General features: G+C 29.3%; 1 protein-coding gene and 1 long non-coding RNA gene across 2 annotated transcripts; both read right to left on the minus strand.

Moving 5' to 3' along the window:
• Positions 1 to 7406: 7406 nt before the first annotated feature.
• Positions 7407 to 8205, minus strand: LOC121216342 (uncharacterized). Its single transcript, XR_005912511.1, has 2 exons — positions 7622 to 8205; positions 7407 to 7441 (listed from the first exon to the last, which is right to left on the minus strand). It is a non-coding gene; the product is annotated as an uncharacterized lncRNA (long non-coding RNA).
• Positions 8206 to 8565: 360 nt separating this feature from the next.
• Positions 8566 to 10489, minus strand: LOC107956826 (NAC domain-containing protein 1). Its single transcript, XM_016892332.2, has 3 exons — positions 9735 to 10489; positions 9282 to 9571; positions 8566 to 8913 (listed from the first exon to the last, which is right to left on the minus strand). The coding sequence occupies exons 1-3, from the start codon at positions 9967 to 9969 to the stop codon at positions 8689 to 8691; spliced, it is 750 nt and encodes a 249-aa protein (XP_016747821.1). The 5' UTR covers positions 9970 to 10489; the 3' UTR covers positions 8566 to 8688.
• Positions 10490 to 16463: the final 5974 nt, after the last annotated feature.

The following is a 16463-nucleotide window of genomic DNA, read 5'->3' on the forward strand; positions in this document are numbered from 1 at the left end:
GTAAGAGATTCATAAACAAATTGGAAGATTTAATTAAACATAGTGAAATTCAAAATTGAAGAGTTTTAATAAATCGAAACAAGAATTCTTATCGAACTTTTGACGAATTTACGAGATGTGATTGACAGAACTTAACAACCGGTAGAAAAACAAGTTCAAATTGGGAATAGATTTTGATTTGGGAACAAAGATAATTATCAACAATGGTGAGAAAATATGTTCAAAGAAAAAAATAGAAAAGAAAAGGGAAAGAGAATAAATAGAAAGAAAGATGATAAATTCTATTATGATTTGAAAAGAATTAATTTGAAATTCAAATTAGGATAAAAAGTTAAAAAGGTGACGGAATTTTGAGGAAAGATAAGTTAAAAAGTTTGGGGGACTAAAATTTTCCAAAGTTGGCCTAATCAAAAGAAAAGCATAGGGGGAGATGTGATTCGAAACTTGGTCACATGAGAGACTAGCACCTCAATCATTGGGCTATGGACCTTTTCTTGCTTAGTTTTGTTGTTGTAATGTAAATTATCTTTTTGCGTGTCTTAACCGAAATGTAATAGAAGCAATAAGGGAAAAAGGGACTCGAAATCGAGTATGCAATGCAAGGGATAGGAAAGCGTGTTAACCATTTGCCTAATGCATATGTTTTTGGGACTGTGTGGATAAAATAATGAATAAATAAGGAAGAAGCGTTTCGAAACTGGGAACTCTAAGATTAGTTCTTACATGCTAACCTATAGGCTTTAGCCTACTTTTTGGTCAGGATTTTCCTCTAATGATATTTGTTTTATTATGGCTTTTATCCTAGGTTAATAAAAGGAAAGAAAATGAGGAATGAAGTTTGAACCTAGAATATCAAGGGAACATACAAGCTATTTAGTTATTATTTTTAATAAATGTTTTCCACTGCTTTACAAAAATACTCAAGTTTTGATAAATCTTTTTCTTAAAAGCCTTACTCCGTTTTTCAAATCTTCACATTAATAATATTGTAATTAAATTACTTGGTAAAGTCAGTTTAATGAGCGAATGTTTTCCTACAAATCAACCTAAGTAAAAGGAAGACTTTACAAGACCACTTTGGTGATCAAATGTAACACTTTTGACTTAGTCAATGCTCCTAAGCTGAGTTGAGTGTATTACATTATTTATATGTTTATATTAATAATAAAACCATATGCTGAATAATTAAAAAAAACCAACACTAAATTGATATTAAAAAAATTGCTGACTAGACGAAATTTACATAAAAAATTAATCAATAAACATTTTAGTAAATATCCAAAAAGCAACATATCAAAATAATGTACAACATCAAAGGTAATAATTAAATTGTTATAAAAATATATTGGTATGACTATTTGCGATTTGTTGAGCTATAGTACTATTACAAAGCAAAAATCTCAATGCCATAAGTCAGCAGTGCTACTACAAAGCATAAATCCCCGTGCCAAAATTAGCATACAAAAGAAATCTATCATATTCTGAGAACTTCAAATCGTCACTCCTAAAATTTTGGGGAGCACTCTTCTCTTGAATGTGGTTTTGGAAGTTCAAATCGTTACTCCCAAAATTTTGGGGAGCACCCTTCTCTTGATTCTCGGTTTGTATTTTAGGTGCTGGAACCTTTGGGGCTTCAAGCTTCCTGTTATATACTCTACATAGTGCCCATCCATCAAGTTGGATTAAGAAAAACAAAACATAATTAATTGATTTAAAATAAAATCAACTTTATTTATATTTTAAATTAATATTTAAAATCAAGTTTAAATAAAATGAAAATAAACCATATATAATTTATTTAAAGAAACAACTTAAAAATAATATAAAATTTAATATTTTTTATTAAAGAAAAAAATCTTGCCTATATAATTTTAATAATTTTATATAATCAACTTTATCTTGCAAACTTTTATAAATGGCTTAAATCTATATATTTTCAAATTTATGTTGTGTATTATATTTGATTTTTGAGATAAAAAAAAAAGCATATATTATTTTCTATGATTTTTTAAATAATCATATATAAAAAAATAAATGTGGGGATTCATATAATTTAACGTTATAATTTTAAGATTATCTTCAATTTTAAAATAAATTATAATTTTAAATTATTATATTTTATTAATTTAAAAATAAAAAATAGTTATATATAAAGAATCGTCACATGTTAACAAAATGATTATGACACGTGTCAAAATGTTTTAGTTCTTTTATCTGCCATCTATTATTACCAATACAAAAATCAATAGATCGGACTTTTTGATTTTTTGATAAAATCATGAGGCTTAAACACCTTCAAAGCAAGCTCATTCATCTTTTTGATAAAAAAAAACTTGAGGTTTAAACACCTTCTACTTAGATGGACGGATGAGCTTGCTTCAGATGGATGGATGAGGCTTAAACACTTTTCAAGCAATTTTTTTGGGTGATTTGATAAATAAAGCATGTTTAAGGGTTAAAAGAGACGAAAATTTAAATGGAGGATTAAAATTGTCTTTTTTTTATATATATAAAGTTGGAAGACCAAATAAATTATTATGCATTTTAATATTGTGGTAATCTTTGATCAACCAAATAATAAAATATTGATATGATTACAAATTTGGCTATTAATGTTTACATCTTTTGTCAATTTAGCTATTTTATTGAGCTAAATTTGGCTCTCAACCTTTAAAAAATCGAATTTTATCATCAATCTTTTAAAAAGAGTCTATTTGTTTTGTTAACGAAAATATTGCCTAAAATATTAAAATTTTAATATTTTTAAATTATTTGTTAATATGACATATAAGACAAGTAATTTCATGTTAGCATGAAGTACATTTATACTGTTAGGTGAGTTGTCATGTCAATATCATTATGAAAATTAATATTTTAATCATTATTTTTATTAAAATAAAGCAATTTGACTCTTTTTAAAAAACTAATGATTAAATTTAGCTCAAAAAAGAATAATAATCAAATTGACAAAAGATATAAGTATTAAGTAATCATATGTTCTGATGATTTTATGAACTTATAATCAATGATAATCTTACCTTTTATGAACCAATCACCCCGTAAAGATAACATTGTTTGTCAAATCCCAAAAATTGGGGTAAAAGAAATATGAATAAAATTAAGATTTTTATTTTTGAAGCATAGAATAAGAGAAATAAATTTGTTAGTTCAGTGATAAAACCTTAATTTTCTCTTAAGTCTCAAGTTTGAAACTCCTTATGCACCTTTCATTCAAAATATTTTTGTAACAGCTCAATTTTCAGTGATGTCAGAAATAGTGGTTTGAGGCCACCAAATCCAGCGAGTAAACTCGTAAATTTTATTATTTAATATTTACGAGTCAAATATAATTTTAGAAAGGTTTTTGAATTAGTAATTTGTATTTTATAATGATTTATTCGGTTAAGTGGTTTTAGAAAATGAGGTATTGGGACCTCATTTTTATAAACCAAGCCGTAAATATTTTTATAAATATTTACGGAGTGTCAATAAGGTAGTTAAAGTTTCATTGAAAAATTTTATTGTTTTGGTAGTTAATTAATTAAAAAGAACTAAATTAAAAAAGGTACAAAACTTTCTAATTATAATAATTAAGTGATTAAATGACATGATTAATAAATAAAGAAGGATCTAAATAGGAATTTTGCCTAAAGGAAAAGGATGAGGCGGCATAAGAGAAGAAAATAATAAAATAAAGTCATTTAATGGCAATATGATAAATAAAATGAAATTAAAACACCCAAATTGAATTTAAAAGCATTCTAGGCTTTTCTTCTCCAGTTTTCGGTAAAAAAATAGAGGAGGAGGAGAGCTTAAGGGGGTTTTCATATTTTTGCTGCAGGTAAGTTAAATTTAGCTTCATTTTCAATAATTTTTATATTTTTGAGATTGTTACAATTAAGTTCAACTAAACCTTACATTTGTTTTTTATTTTGTTAAAGATTTTGGATGTTTCCATTGATGAATATATATGATTCTTGATGTTAAATGATGAATTTGAGATATTATTTGTTAACTAAAAGTATTTTATTAAGTGATTTTTGATGAATTTCTAATTAGGGACTAAATTGTTAAAATGGTAAAAATACAAGGGTTTATTATAAATTTTTACAAAATTGGGCTGTATTGAATGCCATGAATATTATTCTAGCATGAGTTTGCATTAAAAATGGTCAATTTGCATGATTTGGGCTTAGGGACTAAATTGAATAAAAGCAAAATTTTAGGGGCAATTTTGTAAAAATGTAAAAATGACCAAATTACAAGAAATGAATTTTTTTTCTTGGTTAAATTAATAAATTGAATGAAATTATTAATTTAGATCAAGATCGGGTGGAAATTCGAGGAAAATGGAAAATTACCAAAATGCCCATGTATCTTGGTATTTCTGCAATTTAGCCGAGTAAGTTCGTATGAACTATATTTTGTATAATTTTGATTAAAGTGAATGTTAATTGGTGATGGACATTATATATATGTGTTCTATTGTTGGAATTGAATTATTATTGGAAATAAATTATCAAATTTAATACTCAGTTTGGATTAAACGCGGGATTGAGTACAATCGTTCTATGCCAAAGGATGAATTGACGGAAAAGACCATAACTGGGTTATGGCACTATGAACGTAAGACCATGGTTGGACCATGGTAGTGTTTATATGTAAGACCATAGCTGGGCTATGGCATTCTGATGATAAGACCATAACTGGGTTATGGCGCTACAAATGTAAGACCATGGTAGGGTCATGGCAATGCATGTGTAAGACCATAGTTGGACTATGGCACAAAAAGAACGATGTACTCATATTCGTAAGTCGTTCTTTAATTCAGTAAGAAATTGTAAGAGACTTGTGTGATTGAATTGAAAGATTTATAGATTATTATTAATATTTAGCTGAAGGAAGTGTGTTTATTGATTATATTGTATTTGACAAGGAAATTATGTATGTTGAGACGAGTAATAAACTCAAGTGTGACATGTCGAGAAAATAAGTTATCAATGTTGAAATTATATGTAAAATGTGCAAGTACGCCAACTAGTGTTGTTGCTTATACTTAGGCAAGTGCCAAGCTATTGGTTGAATGGTAATATAATTATTTATATAATGCATTGAATTAGTTAGTATTGAAGTGAAAATATGCTAGTGCTCATGAAAAAGTGGTAAGGTTTAAATTATGCAATTTCTTATGAAATGACTTATCATGTGATCAATTCGAAAAAGGCTTTGGTTAAATGCATTAGTTTGTGACCATGGTTGAATGATATGTTTGACTTGTGTGTCATGCATATGGAATAAGCATGGAAATTAAAGAAATGCAAATGAAAATAAAGAAATTCGAAAGAGTATAAAGTTGTTTAAAATCCTATATTGCTAGGGATAATAGTTACAAGTGATGATGTGGATTTATTTACCTTGTGAGTTTATGAATATAGCCACATGAGCATTGTGGTATCAATATTAAATTATTATTGATATTTATAAATTTCATATTTGAAATGAATGGACATGATTAAAGTTTATATGAGCTTACTAAGAATTTATTGCTTACGTATTTGTTTTTCTTTACTTTGCAGATTATCAGAATCTCGATTGGGTTGGAAGTTTTTCGGAGTTTTATCACACTATCCATTGGTTTTATCGGTAATTTTGGATGATTTGATTCTGGTTATAATGACACGTATAAGTTAACTTGGCCAACGTTGGCTCATTAATGTTTTGATTTTGATTGGTTTAAAATATGAATGCTAGATGAAATGAAATGTCTGATAATTAATTTGTAAACTCCGGTAATGCTCTGTAACCCTATTCTGGCGACGGATTCGGGTTAGGGGTGTTACAATTTTACTTTCTTATTTTTACCACATAAAGTACGAAATTTTCAAACTAGCATAGACCAAAATCTATTTTTTTAATTTGTTCATTAATTCAAAATAATCCTAATTCTACATGAATTCCTAAAACCTATTTCAATTAGGGAGAAAGAGTTTTATAAATAGTCAATCTTTTCAAACCCTAGAGTTTATATCTAGAGAAACTTTTCAAGAAAAACTCTCAAAGTTCTTTCTTTTGACCTCCATTGCCGAACCAATTTTCAACTAAAGATTTTCAAATCACATCTTCTCCTCCCAAGTAGATTGTCGATATCCTCATCCAAATTAAGGTTGTGGGATCTAAACTTAAATCATTGTATATAATTAATTGAAGTATTAGAAATTAAGTAATCTGTATATGTGCCAACCCCTGTATGCGAACCCTTAGTAAATGCTAGGCGATCCCTTAATATATTTATGTTAACCCTTACATTCATTGATATACATGCAAACCATGTTGTAATTGGATAGGTGAACTGTAGCTCTCATAAGCTACCTCCCCCATTTCTTTACCTCTCAAGTAACACAGAGAACTAGGGCTCGAAATGGTATTGGAGGAACTTCGGGCTAGCAACTTGTTTTCTTTTATTATTATTTAAAAGTTTCCATTAAAGCTTCCTTAATTGGTTTTTTTGGGGGGGTTATAATGATTAATTCTTACTTTTATATCTTAAGTTTGAGATTGTTTAGCTTATTTATTTTAAGCATGATATTTAGCTAATACTATGAAATTTACATGTTATTTGGTTTAAAAAATTATTATCTTTAATAAATATTTTCCGCTGCTTTACAAAATACTCAAGTTTTGATAAATCTTTTTCTTAAAAGCCTTAATCCATTTTTCAAATCTTCACGTTAATAATATTGTAATTAAATTACTAGAGAAAGTCGGTTTAATGAATGAATGTTTTCTATTAAAAACAAAGGAGCGATTTTTATATAAATTAACTTAAGCAAAAGGAGGGCTTTACAGGATCACTTCGGTGATCAAATGTAGCGCCTTTGACTTAGGGGAAACTCCTAGATCGGGTCAAGAGTGTTACATTTTTTATCTGTTTATATTAATAATATAATAATATGTTGAATAATTAAAAAAAACCAACACTAAAATGATATTACACTTAATTGGATATTAATTCAATAGAAAAATTACTGGAAGACGAAATTTACATAAAAGAAATAAATCAATAAACATTTTAGTAAATAAAAAAAACACTATACCAGCAACAAAATAATGTACAACATCAAAGGTAATAATTAAATTGTTATAAAAATATATTTGTATATGACTCTTTGCGAATTGTTGAGATACAGTACTATTACAGAGCAGAAATCTTAATGCCATAAGTCAGCATTGCTACTACAAAGCATAATAAATCTCCAAGCCAAAATCAACATTCAAAAGAAACCTATCAGATTTGAGAAGTTCAAATCATTACTCCCAAAATTTTGGGGAGCATTCTTCTCTTGAATCTGGGTTTGGGTTTGAATCTAGGTTTGTACTTCAGAAAAGTCACCCACCTTGACTTTTTGGGGCCTCGTATGATGTTCTTTCGTTCAAATTTGATCTGAAGCATTTAAGTCGAATTATTCAATCGATAAACGCGTGAGAATTAGAGGTTGCTTCCAAGATTTACAGAGTTTGTCGACAAAAACGTAAGAGATTTGTAACAGAATTGGAAGATTTAATGAAACACAATGAAATTCAAAATTGAAGAGTTTTAATAAATTGAAATGAGAATTCTTACCAAACTTTTGACGAATTTATGGGATGTGATTGACGGAACTCAACAACCGGTAGAAAAATGAGCTGAAATTGGGAATAGATTTTAATTTGGGAACAAAGATAATTATCAACAGAAAATATTTTTAAAGAAAAAAATGGAAAAGAAAAGGAAAAAGAATAAATAGAAAGAAATTTGAAAAGAATTAATTCGAAATTCGAATTAGGATAAAAAGTTGAAAAAGGCGATGGAATTCTTATCCTAATTTGAATTTTGAGGAAAGATAAAGTTAAAAAGTTTGGGGGCGTGACTAAAATTTTCCAAAGTTGGAGTAATCAAAAGAAAAGCATAGACGTGATCCGAAATCTGGTCGCATGAGAGACTAGCGCCTCAATCACTGGGCTATGGACCTTTTCTTTAGTTTTGTTGCTGTAATTTAAATTGTTTTAACCGAAATGTAATAGAAGCAAAAAGGGAAAGAGGAACTCGAAAGCGTGTTCACCGTTTGCCTACACCACAATTCATGTCTCTGGGACGGTGTGGATAAAATAATAAATAAACGAGGAAGAAGAATTTAGAACTTAGTTCTAATATGCTAACCAATAGACCTAAGCATATTCTTTGATCAGGATTTTCCTCCAATCATATTTGTTTTATTATGACATTTATCCTAGGTTATTACAAGGAAAGTAAATGAGGAATGGAGTTTGAAACTAGAATCTCAAGGTAACATACAAGCTACTTAGTTATTATTTTTAATAAATGTTTTATACTGTTTTACAAAATATTCAAATTTTGATAAATGTTTGTTTTAAAAGTCTTTACATTAATAATATTGTTTTAAAAGACTTAATGATTGAATGTTTTCCTACAAATCAACCCAAGTAAAAGGAGGACTTTACTAGGCCACTTTAGTAATCAAATGTAATACCTTTGACTTAGCCAAACCTCTTAAGCCGAATTGAGTGTGTTACATTATTTATCTATTTGTATTAATAATGATATTAAAAAAATTGCTGACACGAAATTTACATGCAAAAATTAATCAATGACTATTACAAAACAAAAATTTCAATGCGTCAACAGTGCTACTACAAAGAATAAATTATTGTGCCAAAATTAGCATACAAAAGAAATTTATCTGATTCTGAGAAGTTCAAATCTTCAGTAACAAAATTTTGGAGAGCACTCTGCTCTTTAATCTGATTTTCGATGTTCAAATTGTTACTCCCAAAATTTTGGGGAGAACTCTTCTCTGGAACCTTTGGGGCTTGAGGCTTTCTGTTATATACTCTACAGAGTGCCCATCCATCAAGCTGGATTATGAAAAACATAATTAATTAATAAGCAACAATAACATTAACTATTCACACTCGAATTACGATTAATAAAACATGTATAGCAGTGCAACATAAAACGAAAAAAATGCATATCTCCATTTATGATAAATATACAGGATGAAGAAAGTTAAAATCACATAAAAATATTAGGGGTTAAAGTGGTATTAAATTTTGGGATCTAATTTAAATTTTCAAAAACTTTGTACGTTTAATGAAATTTATCAAAATTTTGGGGCCAAAGCTCCTTTCACTCCAGTTACATTCAGCCACTCATGATACGAACACAATCGAGAACAGTATAAATGTAGAAATTAAATAGAATAGAAAAGAAAAGAAAAAGTTACCTGGTGACCATTTTTATGAGTTGTTTGAGGAGGATCGCTTAATACATATTCATGCACGATCCAATTGGTTTTCTGTGCTTTTGAAGGTTTCCCTCTGCAATAAACTAGGGTTTTCTTCAAACCAATTAACTTTCCATTGGACTTGACATGTTTATCAGAGTTGACAGCCTTCCAGAACCCGTCGCCGGCGGCTCGATTTGGTCTTTTGCCCTGAGGATGCTTCCGGTCTCTCGACGTGAAGAAATACCATTCATTTATCGTTCCATTTGACGACATGTTCCCGCTTATGGCTGCGTTTAATATCAATCATTAAAACAAAACAAAACAAACCCACAAATCCTTCATTCATTCATAATATAAAGATTGAAATGAAAAACCATACATTTTACCGATTCAAAAGAAAAAGAACCCCCCACCGCCCCCAAGAAAATATGCAGATTATGAAATAAATACCTGTAAGAGTATCGGGATCATATTTGTAAAGTGGAACCTCCTTGATTCTGGTGGGTGGTAATGGTTTATTACGAGCTTTGCACATCAAGTAAAATATAAGTTCATCATCTCTAGGCTTGAAACGAAAACCAGACGGCATTGACTTCAGATACGCTTCGTCTTCCGCCTCCTTCATGCGTACCATCAATTCTTGATTACCATCTTCTTCCATGGCTGCCGACTTATTTATAGACATAAGATTTACAAATTAGGGGGTTTACAATAATTGTTCAAAGTGTTTATTTATAGACATGAGAGAAGTATAAATTACATAGAATTCTGACATTACAATAAACTTATCTTATAAATTATCAAAACAATTTTTTTTAAACAATTTAAATTAAATAAAATTAAATATACAAGATAAGTATTCATAATTTTAAATATTTAAAAATTTCGTAAATAAATTCAAAAAGCTAAATATATGGATAATTTTTAAAAATTTACTTTGAATTCCTTATGTTGATAAGTGATCAAAATAAATTATTATTTTTGAATAATTTAAAATATTTGAAATATACAAATTATTTTGATAAAATACTTTTTTAGAATAAAATATTTTTTTTGAAATTGAGAATTGATTTTGATTTGGGTACAAAGATAATTATCAACAATAATGAGAAAATATTTTCAAAGAAAAGGGAAAGAGAATAAGGATTAATTTGAAATTTGAATAAAGGATAAGAAGTTTAAAAAGGTGATGAAATTTTTATCCTAATTTGAATTTTGAGGAAAGATAAGATATGAAATCTAGATAGGATTGGATTGGGGTGAATTTCTAAGATTTACAAACGTTCGGGGAATTGCTGCAATTTTTCCAAAGTTCGGGGGCGTGACTGAATTTTTTCGAAGTTCGCCGAATTAAGAGTGGGCTTGTTTCGAACTTGGGTCCCATGAGAGACTGGCGCCTCAGCCACTGGGCTATCGTTTTAAATTATCTTTAAGGTGTTATAAAAATAACAGAAGAAAAAAAGGGATAGGGGGGAAGAATGCAGGGAAATAGGAAAGAGGGTTAACAATTTGGCAACTGCAAAATTCTCGTCTCTTTTGCAACGCTTACAGCTATTGATATCTTTCTGGGACGGTGTGGGTAAAATTATGAATAAAAAGGAAAGAAGGGTTTAAATCTGGGAACTATCAAAATAGTCCCAACATGCTAACCATTAAGCCTAAGTCTATTCCTTTTTCAATTTTTCCTCCAATAGAGTCTCTCAATGAAACATGCAAACTACTTAACCATCCAGCCTAAATCTTATTTCTTACTTAATTTAAATCTATATATTTATTAGATCTTATCTTACATATTCCTTAATATCTTACACATTTACCTTTTTTTCCCCTTCTTTAGCTTATTCAATACATAATTCCTAACACATTCTACTTTAATATTCAATAATTAATATTCATAGTTAGGTCTCTTTATTTTAATTCATTTTTACCTTTTTTCAATTAGGTCCTAATTTAAGTAAAACATGTTTTTTAAGTTAGACCTCTTAATCAAGTTTTGTTTTGGATTGATACAATAAACCCCCAAATCTCAGGGTGTTACGATGAGTTTCGATCAATGTGGAAAAGGGGAAATTTAACCGCCTTTTGTATTTGGCCTCACTGCAATTATTGTAATTAAAAAGAGTAAAATGATTCCGAGCCCCATTTTTACGGTTAAGCCACGTGATAGCCAAAGCGACCACTAGAGGCCGTGCCAGGGGTCAGGTGCCTCCAAAATGGTAAAATTTTAGTTTTAGTCCTTCTAAAACTCCAGGCGTTCTAGTGCCTTTAAAAGCATTCTAGTTGAGAAGAATAAAATGAATTATAGATATCTCTGAAAGGTAGGTCTTCAACAAGGTAAACAGGACAAATTTGAATTTAAAACCTGACTTTCAACTTAAGCAAAGATCTAACTTCACATTGCAGAATCTTAACAAAAATTGATTTAGACATTTGTTGATCAAACAGTTTTAATAATAAGAAGAAAAGATTTGTGGATCAAAAGGAAAACACGAGGAGAATCTAAATAGGACTAATTGTTGGTATTGTATCAAACTCAAGGCTCTTTGCTTATTCAGTTCCCTCAAATCATATCATGCATCTACCATTGTAACAAAAAGGGTTTTCCAGAACAAATTCAGTACCCAAAAAAGAAAAAGAGAAATCAATGCTGAAACTGGGAATTCTAAGCACAGATTGTGATTCAAGCAATGAAAAAAAAAGGAACTCACATTGATGCATATAATCGTTGTCTATTGTCGACAGAACCAGGCGAGTTTCCTCTTATTTTTCTAAGCTGTTAGCAGCAAACTCATGCATGCAACATCTGATAATCCATAAAGAAAATAATTTGTTTTTATATACAATTTTTAAAACTTTTTAAAAATTTAAAAACTTATTTTAATTTTTTTGAACTATTTTATATTTAGCACTAATAAATAAATAAAAGCATTTTTAAATACAATATAAAATAATTTATCCAAAGTTTTATGCATATTTTAGAGTAAAAGATTTATACATTTTAAAAGTTTCAAAAATTTGAAATACTATTTTTAAAACAGTTTTTAAAGTTGAAAAATATTGTTTATAAATTGTTTATAATTTAAAAAAACTAAATAAAAATACATTTATCAAAATTTAAATAGATTACATAAATTAAAGTAATTTTTTATGACTATCAAATCTTTTTTTATAAAACAAACGAGTGCACGCTATAAAAACAAGTTACGTTATATTATCAAAATATATAAATCCTAATTTGATAATTTAAATATATATTAATAATTTTATATATTTTATATATTTTCAACTTTATCTTGTATTATATTTTATTTTTAAATAAAAATATATAATGATAAAAAGATTTATTATTTTCTATGATTTTTTTTAAAAAATGGTTATATATAAAGAATAATAACAAAGGGGATTAATATAATTTACCATTATAATTTTAAAATTATCTTTAATTTAAAAATATATTATAATTTTAAATTATTATATTTTATTAATTTGAAATAAAAAATTAATTATATATAAAAAGTTGTCACATATTAAAAAAATGAATATGACATGTGTTAAAATATTAATCCTCAATATCAATTGGGAGCGTAAAATCTTATAATATATATGATATCATAAGAGAAAGCTTAACCCGACCCATTTGCTGGACCCACTTTCTAAAAAGACACAGTCTTAGTTTTTTAAATAGTAGGTTTGCAATACCAACCTCGTTGGAAAACGAAGGTAAAATTTTAGTGGGTGAAAGTACCCCATCGATTGTTGGATTATCAATAAGTGAGTAAATAAATGGCATGGCATGGCATATGACTATTTGGGTAATGATGAAATCTCATTGAGGATGATGACATGCATTTATAAAATGTTAATAATTAATACAATATAGAAATTCTAAAAATTTACAAAATAATTGTACATGTTACTAATTATGATTGGCTATAATAATTAGGGATAACGTCATATTTGGTAATTGTATTTTAAAATGTCCAATGTGGTATTTGAGCAATCAATATATGTGTTATACCTTTTCTCAACAATGACACGTGGCAGAACAAGAAATGACTCGTGAGAACTTAAATAGAAGCCCATAGATGGCCCCTTGTTGAATATCCTTCATTGTGACCCCTTGTTGGATTTTACGTAACTAGCCATCAGTGCATTCCACTTAAAACAACTAGGAGATTGCCTGTTTCTAGCCACCTGCTTGAAAGGCCAGATAGTCTCAAAGTCGGGTTTCAAGGGATAAATTTACATTAAGGTTGGCTTGAGAGACTCAAACGGTTCAAACAAAAATTCACCTAAATTATTTTCAAAATTCTATGCCTCCTAGGAGTTCACCTCAAGAAATTACTAAGTCAATTCTAAAGAGTTAAACTTTCATGCATGCTTAGCTTTTCCAAGGAATTAAACGTTTCATGGTTTGATTTACATATTTTATTAAGACGAACATTATGTCATAATTCAACTAACATAACAATTATTGAGATAATAGAACTTTATTTATACTAAAGTTTAACATCATCAACAAAATTCAAAATTTTGAGCAAAATATAACTTAATAATAATTTGATAGGAAAAATAAATTCTTAAAAAGAAAAAAATTCAACTTTTGGTCCCCCCACTTAAGATGAACAATGCCCCTATTATTAAAAACGATAGATAGAAGGGACGAAAATATAAAAGTGAATAGATATTGTACACCAGGTAGGGTCCCAGGAAAGGGAGGTGTGTAATGCCCAAAAAATGTTAGATTTTTAATTGTGCAAGCATGTCAATTAATTTGATTTGGTGTGTGGGTTAAATGCCTTGAAAGTCTACTGTAGATCCTGTGTTCGATTCCTTTGTTTTGAATTTTCATATTTATTTTGGAATTATGTCAAGCTTAACTTTCCGGGCTTATTTTATATTCTTTGTTGGGTTATGAGAAGGATGAGCCTATTGGTTAAATGTTTAAGCTTTTGTATTCTTCTTGGTCTTGAGTTCGAATCTTGGTGTAAGCAAATGAAGTGTTTTTGTTGCTTGCATTTGTTAGTAGTTGAGTTCTTTTTGAATTACAATAGTCTAATGGTTAGTTATTATAGGATATTTTATTTTATTTTCTTAAGTTATCAAAATAAAAAAATCCCTAAAATCACTCTACTTTTGCACACCCCACAATCTCTCCTTTCACGTTCATATCTCTTTTTCTTGTTTACTTCTTTTTCTTTTGAAGTTTTCTTTTTCTATTTTTTTCTTCTTCTTTCTTTTCTGCTGGTACTCGCTTGCTGCCATTCCATTTTTCCCCTTGTATTCGTGCACGGTGTTGTTATTTAATCTTATTTCTGAACGTGGAGTAAGTTTGTCTGATTATTTTTATTCTTTTGCTTTGAAATTGTTTATTGAACAAGTTAGGAGTTGTGGTTATGTTTGATCCTCGTTCTTAGTTATGATGAACGTTCTTGTGTTTTTGATTAGGCGAAGGGGGTGAGAACCAAATTCCTCCAGCAGAGTAGTTCTCATATTTGGCACTGTTTTTTACTAGTAAGTATACGAATCTTGTTTTAGGGTCTGAATTTTTGACAAAAGAATGCCAATTTGGATGGGTCTTTGATGATTATTTTGTGCAATTTGTTGAGTGATTGTAGGATTCGTGAGCTCCCCATAGTGTGGTTAATCAATTACGTCATTAGGTGTGTGAACTAACTCAAAAAACTCATTAGGATCTCATAAAGTAAAAAAAAAGGGTTGTTTTGGAAACTACCCAGCGTCATACGACCATGTGACAAACCATGTACATCACACGGCTGTGTGGAGCACATAATCGTGTGTAATTTTGTAGCCCGTGTTTGTAGGTCGTGTGGGCCACACAGTCATTTAGGCCTTTTGGCCTAATTTTAAGGCCCGAATAGCGGCCGATTAAGGGACTCAGAAATTGGGTCCATGGGCATTATTTAGGCCTGAAAAAAAGCGTAAGTTTCAGTATGCAAACATAGGTATGTGTAGAAAGCATGTTAAGTAGGTTTCGATAAGTATATTAATATGATATGATATACTCTATAAGTATGTATGTTAACCATGCAAGTTATATGATTGGTGAGTACCTTATGCAATGTTATGTTTCGTATAAAAATATATGTGTATGCATGCCGTGCGATTTATGTTATAAGTATGTACAATATTATATCTATGTTTTAGGGTGGTATTAATATGATGGAGGAAGTGCTATATGGCAGTATCTACTGCAATTATGGTGGCTAGACCACAAATTCCTGTTTGGCAACTCAATTGCGTATTTATGAGTGGCATACTGCCACGTACTAGTGTGATTGGATGGATGGACTCTTCTAGTCTTAATTGGTGTGATTGGTTGGACGGAGATGGTGTGTAGCGGATGAAGGCAGGATATGATATGTTATAAGATATGTTTCGATATGAATCTGATATGATATGATATGATATGTATAAGAAATGTTCTGAAATGGAGTTTGATATGCTTTGATACATTCTAGTATATATATTTGTATTATTTTGTTCGTGTGGGCCATATCACACATTAGGCGTAAAGCTCACACATTTTTTTCCGTTTTAAGTGATCCTCAGACTTAGGGTTGGACGGCGATACAAGAGCTCAATTTCCACGCTTTTGGTTTAGTACGTTACGAACTGATATTTTTATGGACTTTTACGGACTTTTGGGACATTTTAATTTTTTTTGGGATTTCAAAATTTATTTTGGTGTTTCGTTATGCAAAAGTTATGGTTTTTAATCAGTATTTAAAATAAGACCAAGTTGCTAAAAGTGTTTCGCTGCCAAATTTTGTTGAAATCCGCTAGAATGTATTGTCACGTAAATGAATTAATTTAGTTGGATCTATTTTAGTAAAAGGTATTAAACATGATTTTTATCTCAAAATACTTACGGGTTTTCGGGAATTGGTATGTTTTCTATAAGTTATATAAAATTGGATTTTCTTAAAGTTGGAAGTGGGTTTTCACCAAAACTTAAGCACTAATGTTTTCTCCAATGATGTAACCTCCACAATTTGACCATAACGTCTGGGCTGGGTTTGGGGTGTTACAAGGTGAGTCAAGTTTGACTACTTAAATACCAAGCCTTTCCTAGACAGATCCAATTCTAGACGTGTACATATCTATTGACACACTTCTAATTTTGCAAATTGTTCAATTGAATTAATGATTTCAATA

This window comes from Gossypium hirsutum, chromosome D04 (assembly GCF_007990345.1).
Source record: "Gossypium hirsutum isolate 1008001.06 chromosome D04, Gossypium_hirsutum_v2.1, whole genome shotgun sequence".
Classification (NCBI taxonomy): domain Eukaryota; kingdom Viridiplantae; phylum Streptophyta; class Magnoliopsida; order Malvales; family Malvaceae; genus Gossypium; species Gossypium hirsutum.

Bases quoted from the DNA above. Each gene is read 5' to 3' on its own strand.
- LOC107956826 (XM_016892332.2), bottom strand. From the start codon at position 9,969: ATGTCTATAAATAAGTCGGCAGCCATGGAAGAAGATGGTAATCAAGAA. The intron at 9,572-9,734 runs GTATTTATTTCA...TATTAAACGCAG, and splicing joins TGATCCCGATACTCTTACAG to CCATAAGCGGGAACATGTCG. The intron at 8,914-9,281 runs GTAACTTTTTCT...TTCATAATCCAG, and splicing joins CTCATAAAAATGGTCACCAG to CTTGATGGATGGGCACTCTG.